We start from the raw sequence: 21,860 nt of genomic DNA on the forward strand, positions 1-21,860 counted from the left end.
CCATTGAATATCCACTTTTACTAATCTAATAGTTGAGAAAAAACACATAGAGTCCTTATGTAAAAGACTCAATCGGGTCTTACAAAATTCTTTTCTCCTTACAATGTCTACTTCCACGTAAGGAAGTAGGGAAGGCAATATCAAGATTCACCAATGACCTGTCATTTAAAAAAAGGGTTACGACTATGTGATGCATTGTCTCACCTGGGCAGTTGGCCGCTTCTGAGTTGACACTCTGCTCCTTCGTATCCTGCGGAAGGACTGACGGAGAGACTTCTTTAAGGACTTCACCCTGGAAAGCGGGCCTTCTAAGGCCAGCTGATCATTAGGATGGAGGGTGCACCTAGAACGAAGCCAGTAGCATTTGCTCTAATATCAGGGCATTAGGACAATTTTTTTTCATTCAAAATTCTAAACTGTGCACTTGATAAATACTTCTCTATGCCAAAATTGGCTATTCTTTAGAACCAACATGCTGGGAAAATATTGGAAGCCCTTCTCTCAGTCAACACAATTGATTAGTTTCTATGCCATACTGACCTGGTGTTTTAAAATTATATAGCTGCTTAATATGGATGAAAACTAATCAAGAAGAGAAGCAAGCTGGAATTAAGAAGAAACTTCCTAAGAGACAATGAGGACAATGTGAGGACAATTAACCAATGGAATCTCCAAGGTCACTTCCAGCTCTATTCTGATTGATTGATTTATAGTAGCTTCAGATAAATTATCTTATCCTTCCAATGGAACACGTGTCTTAAATTCATAAAGAATCCTCCTCTCTCAACACCTCGCCACCTAGCAATCTCTGATAGACAGGAGGGCTTTGCTTTTGTTTTGCCAGAGAAACAGCTAGAAGCAGCATAGTTTCCACTTATTCTGCTGTGTTCTAGAATGGCATTAACCCTCTTCTCCCTTAGTCAGGACTGGCACCCATGTGGTACATTTTGTATCTATGTTGCATCTGAACTATTTGGAGCTTAAGCTTTTTTGTAGGATCTAGGAGTACAGGATTCTTCTCCATAGCTTGCCCAGAGAATTCCATCTCACTACACAGAAGTACTCTTGATACTTCTCCTATTATTCTTCAGGTGCCAAGTACAAATTACAACTAATTTAATGGACAACAAGGAGGATAATAATTTACCTAAATCAGAAGTGAGCAATGTTTTGATGGCTACTACAGTTAGTCCTCAGCTTACAATCACAATTGAGCCCAAAATTCATGTTGCTAAGGGACCGATTTGTTAAGTGAGTTTTGCCCCATTTTATAACTTTTCTTGCCACATTCGTTAAATGAATCACTGCAGTTGTTAAAATAGTAACATAGTTGTTAAGTGAAATCCGGTTTCCCCATTGATTTTGCTTATCAGAAGGTTTGCAAAAGAGGATCACATGACTTCGGAACACTGCAACCGCCATGAATATGAGTCAGTTGACAAGCATCCAAATATAAATCACATGACCCTGGGGATGCATCAACTGTCAGAAGTGTGAAAAATGGTCATAAGTCACTGTTTCCAGTGCCATTGTAGCTTTGAACGGTCACTAAATGAAGTCAAGGACTAACCTGTAGTCACATTTAAGTTTGGGGAAGCTAAGATTGAAGCAGGTAGAACAATGCTAACCAGGCAAGGCTGCATAGTGCCCATTTATGATAGCAACAGGATAATAAGTGGGTTTTGTGGGATGGGCTTTTTGTTTTCACAGTTATGTTAAACTTCTAAGTCTTACTTCTCACCTCCAAATTAAAAGCAGCCATACTGCTGCTATATGGTAGCGCAGCTCAAAAGAGCTCCAGCAATGTGAAAAACTGGGACTCGGTGACCAAACCATTCCCTGCCTGGGTTAGATTTCATTGCAAAAACCACCAGCTCATTATGTAAAAAAAAATAGTAAAACCAGAATTGAAAACATACAGTGCTCCAGAAAAGCTTTAGAAGCTATATACCAAGTGTGTCACATAAGCCCTCTCTTAAATATCTTCTTCCCCAGAAAGTAACTTACTTCACAAAAACCAGCCGCTTCTGCTGATGGTCAAACAGCCCAAATCCATGGCTTGTACCAAAGGCCACAAGTTTCCATTCTGAATGAAGGGCCAGTGATGTGACGACTGCTGGAGGCTGACACTGGACCAAGACAAATGGCTGAAAGCCTGGCTCAAACCGGACAGGCCCATCCCTAGTTTTCAGGCGTTCATGACCCTTCCACTTGTAGCCTTCCTGGTCCTGGAGAAAATCTGCTTCTGCGTGATCAATCCCTTGTTCTGCTTCTTCGTCATTCAGTTCCATGACCAGGACCTTCAGAGGGTGATAGTTTTCATTCAGAGCTGCCCTGTGAAAGCTCAATACTGCAAATCCCACATTATATATACTTCCTCCTTTGAGCTTTTCCCAGCGCAAAACAATTCACCATTTCATTTATTTTTGTTTTGTTTTCGTTTTCCTCTGTAGGGGCAGGGAATTCCAACCATCGCATTTATTTTGGGACATAATCCAACAAAAGGATGTTGCTTTAACACCCAAAGAGTCCAAATAGAATAGAAGCAAGATGTAAGTCTTTTCTGGTAGTAAAGAGGCTGTTAACATCTTGTTTATGCACATGAAGCTTTTAGGGGAACACTTACAATACTATGACCAATAAGAACAAGAAAAACAGCTAAACATTTGGAAAATTATGCTTTTGTAAGCTCTGTGTAAGATGTCTAGGATTTTGTCCAGCAGTGCAACAGGAGATTTTTACATGTATAGAGAATGCCACTCCAGCTGCTTGTTGGTATTCACTTTATGGCAGCCTTTAAAAACAGTAGAAGAACAATCATTTGTAAAATTACTTGAGCATGACAAGCTGCTACCTTCACGTTTGTGGAGACTGGGCCAAGGGCTAACCATCAAAAAACACCATTTGGCAAATCAGTACAAATGCTTCTTGCAGTCAATGCCTAAATAACTCTAGAGCAGGGGTAGGCAACCTCTCTGCTCTAGAGCCATGGTGGCACAGTGGTTAGAATGCAGTACTGCAGGCTACTTCTGCTGACTGCCAGATGCCTGCAGTTCAACTCTCATTGGCTCAAGGATGACTCAGCCGTCTATCCTTCCGAGGTCGGTAAACTGAGGACCCAGATTGTTGGGGGCAATTAAGCTGACTCTGTAAACCTCCTAGGGAGGGCTGTAAAGCACTGTGAAGTGGTATATAAATCTCAGTGCTTTTGCTACTGCTATCAGTTTTAAAAATCCTTCCAACAGGAATCTAGTTTATGCAATATATTTCAATCAAAATCCAACAGAGACATTAAAAGCAAATTTGTATCTATGGGAACGCACTTCAGAACAAAATAGATGCATATGTGATTTACTTGTAATAACTGGCCTTCCCTGCTCAAATATGTAGTAGAATGACACATCATTTACACACCAAGTACATCTAACTGTATGTCTGCACTGGGCTGGTTAACTCTGCAAGTTGCACCGGTTGCTAGTTAGCTTCTTGGTGCAACTCAAGGTGTTGGTTATAATCTATAAAGCCCTACGTGATAGAGCCTAGTTGATGCATTCTGGATTTCTTTCAAAAAAGGCCATCTACTGGTTACTTGATATTTTACTTGCCATCTCCTATGTTGTCTGCCCTAGTTGATCTCCTCTGGATTTCTCTAATTCAAAAATGCCACCTACTGGCATCGTGGAAGTGTTCCTCCACTCTCATGGTGCCTGCACTCCGGAAGGAGGTTCCCCTGAAAATTCTCATCCTGATTGTGCTCTGGGCTCGAGTCTTTTCCCACATTTTGGGCTAGTCTGGATGGAGCCTCTTGTTGAGTGTATGATTTATGTGTTGCTAGTTGGATTCACCATCATGTTTCAGGTTTTTATTCTGACTGTATACTTGTTATTTATTTCATTATTTTGGCTTTAGTGATGGTCAGCAGGTACTGGGGGTTACAGAGGGAGCAGCAATGGAGTGCAAAGCAGTCAAAAAGGCAGAGAAGTGGGGGAGAGAGGTGTGTGTGTGTGGGGGGGCAGCTGAAAAGGATATGAGCATGGCAGGACAGGAGAAGTGAGAGTTCCTGCCCTAACAATGGCATAGTCTTAGCCTAATGAACTGCAACCAGGACTACCAAAACTGCTGTTGCTAAGCGATCCGGTCATGTAATATTTCATCTAATAACTGCTTTGTTTAGTAATGGATATTCTGGTCTCTGTTGGGGTCATTAAGTGAGGATTACTTGTAATTGTAGCTGTATTAGGGGACACCACATGTTGAGTAAATAGCAAAACTTGTGCATTGCACGCAGAAGGACTGCTGAGAAGATTTGGCTTGCTAGAGTATGGAAATTATTTCCCCATTGTGCAGTGAAGAGACCATTGTCCGTGAACCCACTTTTCAGCCAGAACCAGCAAAAAAAAGGACACAGTAACTGAGCAGGAATGGATTGCATCCAATTCCCACAATTCTGAAATTGTTAGGATAAGAGAAACAATCTAACAGCTCGGTCTAATTAAGGATAATTGTATTGCAGTGTGAAAGCCCAGGTCTCTAAGCTACAACAGCCCATCCAAATCCATTTGATATATTAATCCCATTAGTACCTGTCCTGCTGTCCCTGCTACAGCTAAATAGCCACTGTATTTGCATAAGAAGATCTTCTGGATCCCAAGTCTGGGGTCATCGCTGTAAGGGTCAAAGGATCCAACCTAATGCAGCAGAGAAAGAAGCAACAGATACCACCTGAGCACAAAAATACAGCATATAGTTGCAAAGAGCACTTCTTTGAAAGTAGAGAAGAGAGAGCAAGCTTTGGCTTCAGGAGGTGCAGGCTGCTTACCTTGCGCAGTGGAGGCCATTCATCCTCTCCCAGCTGGTTCATATTGTCATTGAGATCTGAATCAGTGAGAAACACCTTCACTGTGGTCAGTTTATACAGGAGGTTCAGACACACACCAGATGCATTCCAGAAGCGCACTGTGCCGTCCTCGTGCCTGAGCCCAAAGCAGAAAGGCAGGTTATACCAGAATCACTCCCTGATTTCTAAGCAAGAGAGATGCTGAATGACTGGCTGCTCCTTAATCGAGGCTAGCCTGGTAGAAGCGTGTTAGTCAATACATACTAAGTATTAATGAAAACAGTAAGAAGCTGAATTTCCTCTTGTTATTTCATGGAGGCTTACAAGACTTTAATGCCAAATACCCTTTCCACACTGATCTCGCTGCATGCACCTCAAAGCAGTTCTGGCAAAATACTTTCCCTACCTGGCCTCTCCAGACAATTTAGACTTCAGTTCCATAATCTCTAGTCAGCATGCTAACTAGCAATCTGTGTCACTGCAGGTCAAGACCACTTGGAGGTCATCAGACTGGGAAAGAATGTCATCAAGTGCACACTGAGTGTGTGTGTGTGTGTATATATATATTGCTCAAAAATATATATATTGCTCAAAAAATAAAGGGAACACTTAAACAACACAATGTACTGTATTTAATAGTAGGATGTCTTATCTTGTGTTCCCTTTATTTTTTTGAGCAAAATATTCTTCTTTTTGCACTAGGCAATATATATATATATCTATATACTGTCGCCCTGCCTATTTAACTTATATGCAGAGCACATCATGAGAAAGGCAGGGCTAGATGAATCAAAAGTTGGAATTAAGATTGCCGGAAGAAATATCAACAACCTAAGATACGCAGATGATACCACTCTAATGGCAGAAAGTGAAGAAGAACTAAAGAGCCTCTTGTTGCGGGTGAAGAAGGAGAGTGCAAAACTTGGGTTGAAACTTAACATTAAGAAAACCAAGATCATGGCATCTGGCCCTCTCAATTCCTGGCAAATAGATGGGGAAGAAATGGAAGTAGTGACAGATTTTATTTTCCTGGGCTCCAAGATCACTGCAGATGGGGACTGTAGCCAAGAAATTAAAAGACGCTTGCTCCTGGGGAGAAAAGCCATGGCAAATCTAGACAGCACACTAAAAAGCAGAGACATCACCCTGTCAACAAAAGTGCGTATAGTCAAGGCTATGGTCTTCCCAGTTGCAATGTATGGCAGTGAAAGTTGGACCATAAGAAAGGCTGAGCGCCAAAGAATTGAGGCCTTTGAACTGTGGTGCTGGAGAAGACTCCTGCGAGTCCCTTGGACTGCAAGGCGATCAAACCGGTCAGTCCTAGAGGAGATCAATCCTGACTGCTCTTTAGAAGGCCAGATCCTGAAGCTAAAACTCAAATACTTTGGCCACCTAATGAGAAGGAAGGACTCACTGGAGAAGAGCCTAATGCTGGGAAAGATCGAGGGCAATAGAAGAAGGGGACGACAGAGAATGAGGTGGCTGGATGGAGTCACTGAAGCAGTAGGCATGAGCTTAAATGGACTCCAGAAGATGGTAGAGGACAGGAAGGCCTGGAGGAACGTTGTCCATAGGGTCGCGATGGGTCGGACACGACTTCGCAGCTAACAACAACAAATATATATCTATATAAACCTATACAGAGTTGATCTTTCCATTGCCTAGTGCAAAAAGAAGACGACCTACCTTGGTCACATCTTGGTCATATCAGACTGGAGGTGCCTGGCAGCAAGTCTTTTGAGGACACTTGCCGGCACCCCTTGGTTAGTTCACCCGAACACTAAAAAGTAGGGCAGCTATGTTCTATCCATATTTGTTTCTACCAGTTCTGAAGTATATTAAGAAATATTTACCTGGAAAGGGGCTTTTCTTTCCAATGAGCATTCTAAAGTAGCTTCTCTTTCATTGCTCAAGTTAGTAAATCAAATATAAAAGGAATAAATTGCCGTAAACAATTGAATGTTTGTCAGTCCACTTTTGGCCTACTAGTCTTGGCCTATCCTTCCCCACCATGGTTACTACTCTGTCTAATCATTACACAGCTCTTAAAATAATTAGTGCCTGGAGTTATCAGTCCTCCTCTCTCCAGTTCTCCACTTTCATTTCTTAAATTACAGCTACAAAATTCTTGAACTCTTTGTTACCCTCCAGATTTATGTAGGATAGTTACAGGAGACCTATGTAAACCACAGCTATTTTTTTTAAAAAATGAATGCGGCTGTTAAAATGTTGGTATTACACATGTGTATGTATGCACAGAAATACATACTGCATGCACACGCAAGTGAGATCAAACAGAGAATTTTTTTTGCGGGATAAGGACTGATCTGTTCCCATTTTACTGCTTACAGCAGTACATCAGAAATGGATTTGTATTCTAATTAAGTGAGGTTAAGTGAGGTTTGGTGAAGAAGCATCATATTCCAGAAACAGCAGCCGTAATTATTCCAGAGCATCAGTACTATTTGGATACCATACGTCAACTCCTGCATGCAAATCTCTCTCTTTAACTTAACTGGCAAAGTGTCTGGATCTTTAAGTCACAATCTTACCAGGAATTTACACAAGAATCCTGAACATCCTTTGAGAACATTTTTGTCTCTTTTTGAAATTCCAGATAGAAAAAGCAGCCAAATGAGGCTACTTAATGTGCAGAGCACGCAGGATTAGATCACCTGTAGCATCCTAGCTCACTTGTTTACTTATATGTTAAAAGGTCAAAGTCAGTTTAAAGCCTGTAATACTAAATGGTCATTTCCAAAATGATTGGCATCTCATTTACTGCTGCAAAGGTTATGGCCCTCACTTTCTATTGACTGCTTGTTGCAGACTAAGCAGAGGGGAATGAGGCAGTGATGAGTTATTGTTTCTACAGGAGTAAAAAAGCCAAGGGTGAATTTGCATGCTTATACCTACCCAGTGAGCAGTAAATCCCGCTGGGGAGGATCTGGAGCCTTGCTGATACCCCCATTAATTGGCCAAGGCTGGGAAAAGGGAAAAGAGAAATTGTGGGAGGAGAGTTCACAAATGTTATGGGCAGCGATATATCTACAGAATAAAAGACTTGGTAGCAGAAAGCAATTAAAAACCATCAACCAGTTGTTTATCTGAAATGACTCCATGCATGTATGATTGCGTGCGCTCATGTACAATTTTTTCCATGTGAGCATGGACTGGGGCTGAACACAAACCCCATCAATACATGTTCAGAATCTCCCTTCTCCTATGCTATACAAATGTCTTCATAACAGGGTTGCTGTTATACAGGACCAAGGAACATGGATATGACAAGAGATCAGTAACAGCAGGTAGGGATGGTTCATGCAACCCATTATGCATCTTCCAGGCTGGCAGCAAATCTTATCTTTCACACTCTTGAGTGCTAATGAAATCTGACCCAGTTTTTGAGCTCTGCCAATTGACAGGACGACATCTTTCCATAAATTTCAGAAAGATACACTTCCCTGATTTGCTTGAAATAGAAATAGAAATTTAACCTGAAATTTTAAAAATCCTATAAGCATGTAACTATACAATTGGGCAAGATTTAATATAATTATAGGATCCGGTTACCTTTCGCTAAAAAGGAAGATTAAGCTTCACTGCATGACATACAAGAGTGGCATACAAAAAAGCAAAGGAATCACTACAGATAGTCTGGACTTACAAACCATTTAGTGACCATTTGAAGTTACAACGGCATTGAAAAAAGTGACATGATCTTTTTTCACACTTACAACCATTGCAGCATATCCATGGTCACATGATCAAAATTCAGACACTCGGCAACTGATCCATATTTATGATGGTCGCAGTGTCCCTGGGGTCATGTGATCACCTTTTGCGACCTTGTGACCAGCAAAGCCAATGAGGAAGCCAGATTCACTTAACAACCGTTACTAACTTAACACCTGCACTGATTCACTCAATAGCTGTGGCAAGAAAGGTCGCAAAATGGGGCAAAATTCACTTAACCACTGTCTTGTTTAGCAATGAAAATGTTGGGTTCAATTGTGGTTATAAGTCAAGGACTAGTGGGAAAACTATCTTTCCACATAACAACAAACTCTTGGATAGTTTTGTGGCTAAAATTATCCACTAATAATTTCATTAGTGAGTGACGCAATATTTTGGCATTGATTTGGGGAAACTATGGAGAAGGCCAAATGAAGCACCTGTCTCTGTCCTTATTTCCAGGAATACTGCAGCAAGCCCCCCCCCCAAAAAAAATAATGCAGCTGCTTTAATGAGTAGCAGATAAGTGCTGGATACAAGCTTCTGCTACATTATATTAGTACTAGCAAAGAGTACTTTATCACCATGGAAAAATTATTCACAATCACTAATTCAACTTATACTCTTATTTGTCCCCTAATGTCAATCAAGTAGGTTCCATACAATGTAACAAATGGAACTGGTGCTGAGACTGCCATTTCCCCCTTTGCTCCTATATTGTTCTGTACCAGCCTGCTACCGGCCCTGCAGAAAAGGCAGGGACAACCCCTTTTACAAGAAGGCAAGAGGCTGGAATGAATTGATACAAAAACAAACAAGACACGAACCAAGAAACAGGAGCTTTTCAAGCGGTTGCCTTCAGCAAACCAGCCCTCCCACGCATTCCCCTTTTATACAGTTTAGGGTGTGGCTTCTCTCTGCCTCCTTCCGAGGTGCCCCATTGCCTTCCTCTGTTTACTCCTGATTGACTGCCTCCTGCGTCAGGCGTCCTTGAACAGGGCCAGCTGTGGGTCATCTTCATCCACGCTGTCAGGCTCACACAGCTGGGTCTCCGTCGTGACCAGGTGGGAGGGGCCTGGCTGAGGGCTCTCATCAGCAAGTTCTTCAACACCCCCCTCCTCCTCCTCTGAGTCGTCCGACCCAACTGCCGAACCCACAAGCTGACCCTGAATCACAACATATATTTCCTTAGAAGTAGGAATACTTTGTACCTCCGAAGTCTTATTTGAGGTCATTCAAAATCCAGGAGAAAAACAATCACAATCTGCATCTACTTCAAATCCATCCCTATTTCACTAGGATATGCAAGCCATACCATCTTAGAAAACTGAACGTTCTGCTTGTTCCCAGCATTGATGATCCTTTCCCACAATTTTAGAGGAATGTTGGAGACATGGTGAGAACATGTGATGGCCGAGCAGTGGAGAGATGCAAGATACGGAGGTTGGATAGATGGCCAGCCAGGAGACTTCAGGTCTATTACTACGAGTTCTTCTTCTGCCAATACCAGCATGGCAGAAGGGTCATCAAACTCTGCAGGAGAGAGGATCATTCATTTCACAGAAGGGTGCACAAACTCAAAATGCTAGTAACAAGGTTTATCTAGGTTAAAGGTTCGGCAAGAATCAAGTATTTAATATTGAGTTAGGGGAATCTCACATTTTTATGTTGTAAATTTCTAGGTGTCATTTTTGTAAAATCTAGGAACATATAAACACAATAAAGCCTAAGAGATAAAAGTGAGTATTTGCAGTTTTCCTAAACATTCTAAAGTGGCATCAGACTGCACTTTTATGGAAGGGAACTTCATAGCACTGGAGCCGCTGCCAAAAAATCCATGACCTTTATAACTGAAGGCAACTTTCTGTCCAACTTTCTGAAGGCATACTCAAAAGCCCTTTATCAGAGGAACATAGTTCCCAGGTAACTATTTAAACAGGAAGTCTTTCCAAAACATTTAGGGATTTTAATGACATTTGAGCAAAAACCTACTGGGAACCAACATGGCTTAGTTATTACATGCTCAGACTTGAATCCCGTTGACAGCTTGGCTGATTTTTCAAGGGCATCCATCCTTTCACCAAATGGATTACAACAGTCCAATCAGGTGGCACAAACCCATGGATATTGGTAGCTAGATCAGATCTTTCCAGGAAGGGACATAAATAAATCATAACTAGAGCAACAACAAAAAAAGTCCCTTCTGAAAGGCTGAGCTCTTTCCCAGCCACCAAACTCTTTCATTTGTCTAGATTCAGTTTTAACCTGCAACACCTTATCCAGTCCATAATCTGGCCCCAGGGACAGTTTGAACTTAGGCCAATTCGGTAAATTTCAGGTGCTTAAAATATATCAACTTAGCTAGTGATGAGAATTGTTATCTGGAGAATAAGAATTGTGTGATAGCTTTGACACTACTTCTACTGGAGAACTTGTTAATTTGCTTTTGGAAAAGAAAATGCAGATAAGCGAGCATTAAATTTCATTTAAAACACATAGTATTAAAACTGAAGTTAGCAACACAGATTCTTCCCTGTGAACACTATACACACATTTCTGTAAAGCACTATTAAGTGTAAGTGCTATTGCTATTAAGTGGATTAAGTGTAAGTGCTATTGCTATTTCCATTCCGAAGAGTCTCAGCGGGTACTTTCAGCTAATGCATCATTACAATTTTATATTACAGCAGCTTACAGTAGATCCTGAAAGATCAGAAAATTTGTTATCCAAGTATTAGTCATAGCCTATGCTGCTCCAAAATGTCAAATCTTTAAAAATATCTAAAATTTTATATTTAACAACCTCATCACATGCAACTTTAAACTGTCGCATGATCTATATGTAAAAAAATAAGTAGCAACATTTAAATTAATAAAAAGTTAATTAAGGGTGTCCATATTTAATTCCAGGCAGAATTTGATTCATTTTTAAAAGCATTATTTTAAAAAAGGGAATGGATTCTTCCTTCTTTCCATTAAAAAAATTCTTTAAATCACATATTTGTGTAACATAATAGATACGAAGATGTAAACGGATTAACAAATAAAACAGATAATGATGAACTAAAACTGCAATTTATTGGAAAGAGTAAGTTACACTTAAAACAGGAAAAAATTTTGGCTAGGATTGTAATCTCCATTTAAACATGTGGCAGCATCTATAACATAATTTCAAGTAAAATTACCATTAAACATTTTCCTATTAGATCTCATCAATCAATACAGTAATTATAGTACTGTCTGAAGTCTGACCAAAAAACAGTTCTATATTTAAGGATGGAAAGCAAAATAAGAGCCTTCTGGAACAACCAAATGGCTTGTTCCTGGGTGTTGATGATACATGCCTACTTTTGCTTTCATGAAATGTACTAATAAGGATGTGCAAAATGTTCTATGCATAATTGTTGTTCTGGGAAGTAACTGCTGGTTTCATGCCCAAATCACCTGCACTCTATCTGAGTGAAGCCATGCCAACCTCTCTCTTAACACTTCCCCCATGCTGCCTCTCCTTAGGCCCCAGCCCCTCCCCGGGCACCCTCCCCATTTCCATCCCCCTTCAGCTCCTGTAATTCCTGCTTTCACACCTTCTCACTCCAAGAGGACCATGTCCCACGTCTTGTGCCTCCTAGACAAAGAGGCAGATGTTCGACCAACCGCTTCTTATCAGTCAGAGTTAGGATTTCAACCCCACATCAATGTATCCTCCAATCAGACAGGGTTGTGGTTGCCTCTGCCAACCCTGCCCCCTTCCCACAAAACAGAACTAAGATGGAGATGTCGCTTCAGGCCATGGTGCTGGACATGACTCGCACAGCAGATGAATCTGCCTGGTTAGGAGCTGTTTTTCTGGGCAGCCAAATCTCAACCAGAGATATGTGGTGTTATGTCTCTTCCTTGCGTCGGACCCACTACATTACATGTGGGTTCACAGGAGATGGTGAGTTCTTCTGGTTTCTATGCCAAGCTGACGTCTGTCTGTCTGTCTGTCTGTCTGTCTGTCTATAGCCCACATCATCATTGTTCCACCTTAGGCAAAAAGTGGCCCAAGAAAACACCCCTGCAAAATGCTTTGTAAGCTACTATCACTGCAATGTAAACTTTGCTAAGCACTACTGATAACATTCCTTCCTTAGGCGTTGCTAAGCCAAAGTACAAAGCCATCTGAAATGGCCACATCTGGTGGTACATTTCAGGCAGAAAACACTGTGTAAAAATGTACAATTCAAAAACAGAGTGCTGTTTCTCCACAGAAGCATTTCTTGGAAAAGAGAGATAGAAACTCTCCACTCATACCGTTTCCTAATTGGCAGAGTAGCCATCCTGTTTGTACACTCTCCCCAACCACCTGTTTTTTCCGAAACAATCCCAACGGAGCAAAGCCCAGACCCTAAATAAACAGAAGAGCTTCCCAACACCAGGCGTGCAATTATAGGAGTATTACTCATTGACAGTGAGTGACCGAAGGGCTCAAAGTGCTGTGCAGAACAAACAGTTAAGTAAGATTGGCTAAGGCTTCGGAAAGCAGCCACTGCAAGCCACAGAAACCTCAGATGACTGAACAATTTCCTGGATTAAGCAGGCAAGTTCCGGTTTACATTGCAATTCCTGTGGTTTGTGCCAGCAGCTTGTCAGCAAAGCACAGTCACTAGGACCCTGAACTTCCAAGGGACTGAGGTTGTGCTGCTTCTCTTTGGCAGCAACGCTGAAGAAAGCTGAGCTCAATGCTTATGGGGTTTTTTCCCTCTCTCCCTCCACCCCCCCAAGGAACAGGAATGCAGCATAGCATTAACAGCTCCTTCTGTCTGGAAGCGACTGAAGCAAAGCCAAGGATGGAGCAAGACCAAGATAAGGAGAAGCCCAGAGCTTCACATGAAGAAAGCTTACTCATTTGCAGATACTTAAGATAGGCTTCCCAAGTAGTAGAGTCTCCAGTGCTGCCTGGTAGATTAGGAGTCAAAGCTTTGAGGAAAGAACCAGATGGCTTAAATCCAAAGGACATTTTGGCCCTTTCACCTTGAAGTCTGTTTCTCATTATTTCCCAGCAATCACCAATACAAGAAACACGTCTAATTTCCTTCCTGCTCTAAACTATTTGTTCGTACAATTAAATGTCCCAGATAGTAATGAAGAGTAACAAATCTTTGGTTTATTGATGCAAATCAGAAAAAGATGTGAACGTTATGAAACAGTTCCTGCATTTCAATAAAGTAAGGTTTGTTTCAGACTGTTATATCACTATATTGTAAAATCAATTTCCCCCAACATTTTATATTTTAATAATAATAATAATAAACCTTTATTGTCAAAGTACAACATGTGTACATTGAGATTAGCTGAGCCTCCCCCCATGCTCCCTCCCCCCAACACACAGTGACAACAAACCCTCCATCCTACCACACCATGTGAACCAACTACACCACACACCGGCCTCCCAAGTCAATTCTGCATAAGTTCACAGAGATTATATCCCATTCAAAAGCCTAACAGCCCACGGATAAAAGCTGTTTTTTAGCCTGTTGGTACGGCTGGCTATACTCCAATATCTCCTACCCGATGGTAGGAGAGTAAAGAGATACCGTCCAGGGTGTGAGTCATCCCTGAGAATCTTCCTCACTCTTCCAAGGCAATGAGCCCTGGCGATGTCATCCAGTGGTGTCAGGGAACAGCCCACAATGTCTTGTGCTGTGCTCACCACCCTCTGTAATACTTTCCTGTCCGCGGCTGTCAGACCAGCATACCAAACCACAATACCATACGAGAGGACACTCTCTATAGTAGACCAGTAAAAGAGGGTCATTAGCCGTTGTTCTACCCTGTTCTTCTGCAAGACCCTAAGAAAGTGAAGCCTCTGTTGGGCCTTTCTAGCCACCTGGGTTGTGTTAACTTTCCAGGTGAGATCTTCACAGAGGTAGACTCCCAGAAATTTAAAGGAGGAAACTCTCTCCACACAGTCCTCCCCGATGTAAAGTGGGGCAGGTTCCTCCTTTTTTCTCCGGAAGTCTAACACCATCTCTTTCGTCTTGCCGATGTTTAGGTGCAAGTTGTTGTTACAACACCATATGGATAGTTTTTGTACCTCCGCCCTGTATGCTGTCTCATCCCCACCTGTAATAAGACCCACCACAGTTGTATCATCAGCGAACTTGATTATCGCAGTGGATGGGTCAGATGATACACAATCATATGTGTATAAAGAGTACAGGTAGGGGCTAAGCACACAGCCCTGTGGCGTGCTGGTGCAAAGCTTCAGGGAGGTGGACAAAGCAGACCCGACCCTCACTGTTTGTAACCGGTTCCTAAGAAAGTCTTGAATCCAATCGCAGATGGCGGGGGAGAATTTCAAGTCAGTCAGCTTGATGAGAATGCTCAGCAGAATGGTGTTGAAAGCCAAGCTGTAGTCAACAAAAAGCATCCTGACGTAACTTCCAGGTTTCTCGAGATGACTTGCTACAGAGTGTAAAGCAGTAGCTATGGCATCGTCTGTCGACCTATTTCCCCTGTAGGCAAATTGATGTTTATCAAAGTCCAGTGGGAGGCATGTCCTAAGATGTTGGAGAACCAATCTTTCGAAGCATTTCATGACTACAGACGTCAATGCAACAGGTCTGTAGCCATTCAGGCACTCAACTGCAGTTTTCTTGGGGACTGGGACAATGGTAGCTGCCTTCAAGCACGATGGTACACATGCCGTTTGCAAGGAGATGTTAAAAATCCTCGTCAGGACCCCTGCAAATTGGTCGGCACAATTCCTGACCACTATCCCCAGCACCCCATCTGGGCCTGCGGCTTTGCTGGGATTCACAGCCTTCAATACAGCTCTCACTTGGTGTTCACACAGGGTGAGTGGCTGAGAGTCAGAAGGCCGGCCAGCAGAGGCTACGGGATCTGGTCTTTTAACCTCGTAGCGGGCGAAGAAGATATTCAGCTCCTCAGCCAACGAGGCATCGGTGTTTGCCATGCTCCTCGTGCTGCCCTCTTTAAAATACTATTTAAATATCTAATACAGTTTGTGTATTTAATTCAAGCTCATGGAGTAAGATCAGTGCGTAATATATGTGAAATATACTACAAGAAAACAAAGAATTTGATGATAGCAACCTACAACAAAACCACTGACAGATTATAGAACATTTCTACCTACTGTACTGTATGAAATAAAGGGCTGGATATAAAACAGTAAATGAAAATGAAAGTGCTTGAGTGAACAACAGTGTCCCTACCTTGGCATCTAAATATTTGCAAAAGAGATGATAGGGGTAACTTCACAAAAGAATATTCCAACAAATCCAGAGCACACCACATAAAATTATTTGCAAAAGGAAGTGATACTTGGGCAGAATGTGCCTCTGCAACAAAGGTATTTGGAGCAGGGTATCAGGAACACATTTTGAGCTATGGGCAAGTTAATCATCGTTTCAGTCTTTAAAAACTTACGTGGCTTAGGGTTTAAATGTAATTGAACTTAAAAATGAACAGGCAAGCAGATCAGTTCTTCTAAGCTGAATACAGAGGAATGCCGTGACAAGGGAACAAACCACTCAGGAATCTAATTAGTGAATTAGTCTTCTAGAGTCCAGAAATGACACTGCATTAGATCGCTATTTCAGCTTTCTACATACCTGCGAATGGTTCAGCACTGGCAATGACAAAGAAGTCTATCACCCGTGATGTGAAGTCAAAGGCAATCTGCCGACTGCCATGAACAACCGTAATGCTATGCCGGTCACCGTAGCTGGCTCGAGGCATCCCTCCTTGGAATATGAGGTAAGGGAGCCTTAAAAGAAAAACAGATAATATTCTGAGTCTTCACTTTAATAGCATTTCATAGCTAGAATTTAAAAAAAACGGCCTTACTGAAATCTCTCCATCTTTAGAATTAGCTCCTTGAAGGAAGTCACTAGCGAGGGATAAGCAAAGCGTGCAGTACAAGAAAAACATTGTAAGCCCTGAATAGTGGTGCTTGTATCTTAGTCATGGAACAGCCTTGCAGCCGAGATTCTCTAGGGATCTTTAACTTTTCAGCCTTGCAGTGGGGTTGTGAAAACTTGCCTATTCCTCTAAGCATTGGGCTAGAATGGAGGTTGAGCTGTGAGGAAGATTGATCTGGAAGGGTACTTTGGTTTTTAATATGTTTTTATGTATTGTTGTGAGTTGCTTAGAGTCATCATGTGAGAGGCAGCCACAGTATATAACTCTTGTAAATAAGTAAATTTACTTATATATGCATATGCGAAATTGTCAGTCCTCCCTAGTAAACCAGACCAGAAACATGACTAGATGACCTAATTCTAATTTTAAGGTAAGGCTACATATATGGTGGACGCGGTGGCTCAGTGGGTTAGGACGCTGAGCTTGTTGAACAGAAGGTCGGCAGTTTGGCGGGCCGAATCCCAAGTGCCGCGTAACAGAGTGAGCGCCTGTTACTCTTCCCAGCTTCTGCCAACCTAGCAGTTCGAAAGCACGTAAAAATGCAAGTAGGAAAATAGGGACCACTCCGGTGGGAAGGTAACAGCGTTCCGTGCGCCTTTGGCGTCTAGTCATGCCGGCCACGTGACCACGGAGACGTCCTCGGACAAGCGCTGGCTCTTCGGCTTTGAAACGGAGATGAGCACCAGTCCCTAGAGTCGGAAACGACTAGCATGCATGTGCGGGGGAACCTTTACCTTTTACATATATGGTAAGGCTACAAGTCTGAAAATACAAATCTCACTATCACTTTTGATGGCCTTATCAATTCAGGCAGGTCCTTTCTAAGTTTCTTTCTCTGGCTGTTAAGCACTGGGGGCCCCTCCTTCTTTTGCCTGGTTGTTCCCAAGGCAGTATCTCTTCCCCGTATCCCTCAAGGCAAATTCCCACATACCTACCATTACAGAAATGGACACTGCTTTTCCAAAGCCCCATTAAAGAGAAGCCATTCCTTAGGGTGGCAAATTATTGTGGACTTTCTCTCCTCAGGGTTCTTTGATAGAGTCTTGACTTTCCTTCTATCATTTTCAGTGGTACTTAAGATTCTTCTATCTAACCTTTAGCTGTCATTTCTATCCATTGTATTTTCTACTGTTCTCATTCTGGCTTTCACTGAATGATATGAAATATGGATATATGCTTATAGAATTTTATAATTACAGGATAATTGTTTATGGTTAGGTGAGAAGGTAAGCCTGCAGCAAAAGGCGGATTACAAACTTGGTACGCAAGGACACAACATCAATTCAAATTGCCTAAAGGCAGGCAGCAACATTTTGTCTCGTAAGTCCATACAGATCTTTATTATACGCAGAAAAGAACACATGGCTGTTACTTAACCAGTTGCAGGTTCCCAGGAATAGCCTCTCTTGTTACTAAAATGTCACTTTATATACAGACCACGTGCAACATTGTCAGCCATAATACTCACCCATTCTTTGTTGTTAGCCAGTAAATCTTTGAAATAGCCTTACAAGGGAAGGGACCTACAACAGAATATTTACAAAGATTGTACCATTTATTAAATATATTTTTGTATTGCAAAATTAACAAATAGTTTTAGTAAACCTGACACAACATGGTAACATCTCTGTGCATAACTACTCTTCATATAAGTTGCACAGTCAGACAGCTTCACCAACTAATTATGCAGACCAACGTACACTTAAGATTGCCTTTTCATACATCTATTATGACATGAAGGATAAAAGGAAAAGCTAATCCAGTTTCATCTATTTTCTGGTAAAAAAACAGCTACTGTAATTCCAACGGCTAAAAAACCCCTGCCATCCCTATATATCTCCAGAAGGTTTATTAATATTGTTGGAATTAGTATTGCTGTTAGACATCTAATTGTCTAGCAATTCAGATAATTTATTTTCCATGATTTAGCTGTCTATTGTTTTAATATGAGTACTGTTTTAATATGAGTGCTTCTTTTGATACAAGTTTTAGTCTCTGGTTGTAGAATCATTCAGATAAACACTTAAATTTGACCATGACTCTGGAAGAGGTGGACAGGATCATGAGGAGGCTGAGTTCCACCACGTGTTTATTGGACCCGTGCCCCTCCTGGCTGGTATATGCAGCTCGGGAGGGGACACAAGGCTGGCTCCAGGCAGTAATAACTGCTTCTTTGAGGGAGGGTAGCTTCCCTGCCGCCTTAAAGGAGGCGGTGGTGAGGCCCTTCCTCAAGAAGCCTGCCCTGGACCCGGCTATTTTGAACAACTATCATCCGGTCTCCAACCTTCGCTTTCTAGCGAAGGTTGTTGAGAGTGTGGTGGCACATCAGCTCCCTCTGTTCCTGGAGGAAGCAGATTATCTGGACCCCTACCAATCGGGTTTTAGGCCCGGGTACAAAACGGAGACGGCATTGGTCGTGCTGGTGAATGATCTCTGGCGGGCTCGGGACAGGGGTTGTTCCTCTGTCCTAGTCCTATTAGATCTCTCAGCAGCTTTTGATAACATTGACCATGGTATCTTACTGCGGCGCCTCAGGGGGTTGGGAGTGGGTGGCACTGTTTTACAGTGGTTCTCCTCCTACCTCCTGGGTCGTTCGCAGTCGGTGTTGGCAGGGGGGCAGAGGTCGGCCTTGAGGCCTCTCGTTTGTGGAGTTCCTCAGGGGTCGGTCCTCTCGCCCCTCCTGTTCAACATCTATATGAAGTCGCTGGGTGAGATCATTTGTGGTTTTGGGGTGGGGTATCATCAGTATGCTGATGATACCCAACTTTTTATTTCTACCCCAAATCAACCCAGTGATGCCCTCGCCGTGATGTCCCGTTGCCCAGAGGCAGTGAGGGCCTGGATGGGGAGGAACAGGCTTTGTCTTAATCCCGACAAGACCGAGTGGCTGTACATACCGGCATCTCGGGTTACCCAGTTTATTCCATCTTTAATGATGGGGGGGTGAGGTGTTACCCCCGTAGATAGGGCTCGCAACTTGGGCGTCCTCCTTGATTCACAGCTCAGTTTAGAAGATCATATAGGAGCTGTGACCAGGGGGGCTTTTGCCCAGGTTCGCCTGGTGCACCAGTTGCGGCCCTATTTGGACCGAGATGCCCTACGTACAGTCACTCATGCGCTCGTGACCGCTCGGATAGACTACTGCAATGCTCTCTACTTGGGGCTGCCCTTGAGGACCACTCGGAGGCTCCAACTGGTGCAGAATGTGGCCGCGCGAGTTGTGATGGGGGTCTCCCGATACTCCCATATAACACCTCTGCTCTGCGAGCTGCATTGGCTTCCAGTTGCCCTCCGGGTGAGATTCAAGGTGCTGGTGATCACCTATCAAGCCCTAAATGGCATGGGTCCGGATTATTTACGGGAGCACCTTCTGCCGGCGTCAACTTCTCATCATCCTGTGCGCTCCCACAGAGAGGGCCTCCTCAGGGTGCCGTCGGCCAGGGAATGCCGACTGGCCGCCCCCAGGGGGAGAGCATTCTCTGTGGGCGCGCCTGCCCTCTGGAACCAGCTCCCTGTTGAGCTCCGGATGGCTCCCGACCTTCGCTCGTTTTGCCACGACCTGAAAACTTGGTTATTTGAGCTTGCTGGCCTGGACTGAGGGTTTAGGATTTTAAATTTTTAGAATGTGATTTACTTGTTGGGGCTCATTTAATTTAATTTATTTTTAACTTTGTATATTGTGTTTTAACTGCCCTGTACACCGCCCCGAGTCCTTCGGGAGAAGGGTGGTATATAAATCCAAATAAATAAATAAATAAATAAATAAATAAATAAATAAATAAATAAATAAATAAATAAATAAATAAATAAATCCCTGAGGCAATTAATCGTGGCACTGTTTTATTATATCACTTGAGGAAGCTCTAGAAACATGAATCAAAGCTCTAAAGAAGATCTACGCAATATATTGTCATGTGATTGGTCAGATACTAAATAATACTCTTGCTTTTTACATCCATATATGATATTTAAACCAAACAGGCCTTCTTAGAATGGGTCCAGAGTTTCTAAAACCAAGCTTTGAATTTATTAAATTTATATGCCAGCAAAGGCGACTTCCAATAAAATCAGAATCAAAGTTGCTACCAAAGGCATATCTTCCCAGTTTCCCTCATACTAACCGTAATGTACTTTGCTTTCCAAAGGCTCTGGCTGCCTATCATCACTTGAAATGGGCCACTGTGTATAGCTCCCATCATAATGGCAACTGATGATATGATGGCCATCCCTCATCCAGAAGAGATTTTCTAGTTGCTAGAGAAAAACAAAGAGACACATCCTGAAGTAGCAACAGGATTGATTTGCTCACAATGTCTGTATTTAAAACATAATCACTTAATTCTCCAGCTTTTATTTTGAACCCTTACAGAAATATCATGTGCTGGAAACTTAACAGTTGATTAAGTTGTTAGCTGGATCTTCTCTCCTGAAGCTAATGCTTTGAAGTAGGCCACAGACTAATAGGAAGCTCTGCCTCTGGTCTGCCTCTTCCCTTTTAGATACCATCGGTCTGAACTGGCCAGATCCAGGCTGTGGTGATGTTGTCACAGTGTACCAGACTGTGCATTTTCTCACCAGAACAAAGGTGGAGAGCATATACCAGTCTAGACCCATGAAAGCCATAGCACATTCATTCATCTTCAAATCAGAAAAGTGTGGTTTATCTGAGTGGCACACCAGAGGTCACACATCCAAAAACAAGTGGAGCCAGGACAAAAGCTAAACCAAATGTAATTTAAATAGTTAATGTGATTGCTGCTGATAGATTTAATCGTTTCTTCTGTTTACACATGGCCAGTGCACACTTTTGGAGAGAAGCCACACCCACCGTTTTGTGGAAAGGTTGGGTGTTCTTTTTCAAACTGAACTAGCACATGTGATTTTCTAATGAAAAAATTCAATATTCTCATCTAGGAGAGTACATATGTGATAATGTGGAAATAGTGCTGTCAATCTTCTTCACTTTTATGGTATAAACGACAGATCAGGCCAACAAAGAAAGTTCAACAGAGCGTTCAAAAGGCTCCCTCCACAGCACGTTCTCCCATCTCCTCAGAGGGCCTATGGCCTCTTGGTTTCTCGATTAACCCTGTCAGTGTAAAGCTTGTCTTTTCAAGTTGCACTCCGGACTGTTCAGTCATACTGTTATTCTAACCGGCAATCTGAGCATTTTAATATGCTGTTGGAAAATGTTAATGAAGAATACGAATTCATATTCCAGGGGCCACAGATCTTGAGGGTTATCTATATGTTAATAAACTGGTATAATAAAACTCTGATAGCAGGGTTTTTTTTTGGTTTGTTTTCATGTTTCAGATGGGGGTAATGAAAGATCCATTTCCTATTCTCTATCTTAGAA

General features: G+C 42.3%; 1 protein-coding gene across 4 annotated transcripts in view; it reads right to left on the reverse strand.

Moving 5' to 3' along the window:
- LLGL2 (LLGL scribble cell polarity complex component 2) overlaps nt 1–21,860 on the reverse strand; it is a 71,379-nt gene that overhangs the window by 12,940 nt on the left and 36,579 nt on the right. For all 4 annotated transcript variants that reach the window (XM_083351357.1, XM_083351359.1, XM_083351358.1 and 1 more), the window contains 9 exons: nt 20,623–20,755; nt 17,970–18,024; nt 16,192–16,346; nt 9,888–10,105; nt 7,754–7,821; nt 4,820–4,973; nt 4,584–4,688; nt 2,008–2,300; nt 205–343 (listed from right to left, as the gene is read on the reverse strand). In XM_083351357.1, coding sequence (XP_083207483.1) covers nt 205–343; nt 2,008–2,300; nt 4,584–4,688; nt 4,820–4,973; nt 7,754–7,821; nt 9,888–10,105; nt 16,192–16,346; nt 17,970–18,024; nt 20,623–20,755 — 1,320 coding nt within the window. The remainder of the gene's footprint in view (nt 1–204; nt 344–2,007; nt 2,301–4,583; nt 4,689–4,819; nt 4,974–7,753; nt 7,822–9,887; nt 10,106–16,191; nt 16,347–17,969; nt 18,025–20,622; nt 20,756–21,860) is intronic.

The sequence above is a fragment of the Vipera ursinii genome, assembly GCF_947247035.1.
Source record: "Vipera ursinii genome assembly, chromosome: 2".
In the NCBI taxonomy this organism is placed as follows: Eukaryota; Metazoa; Chordata; class Lepidosauria; order Squamata; family Viperidae; genus Vipera; species Vipera ursinii.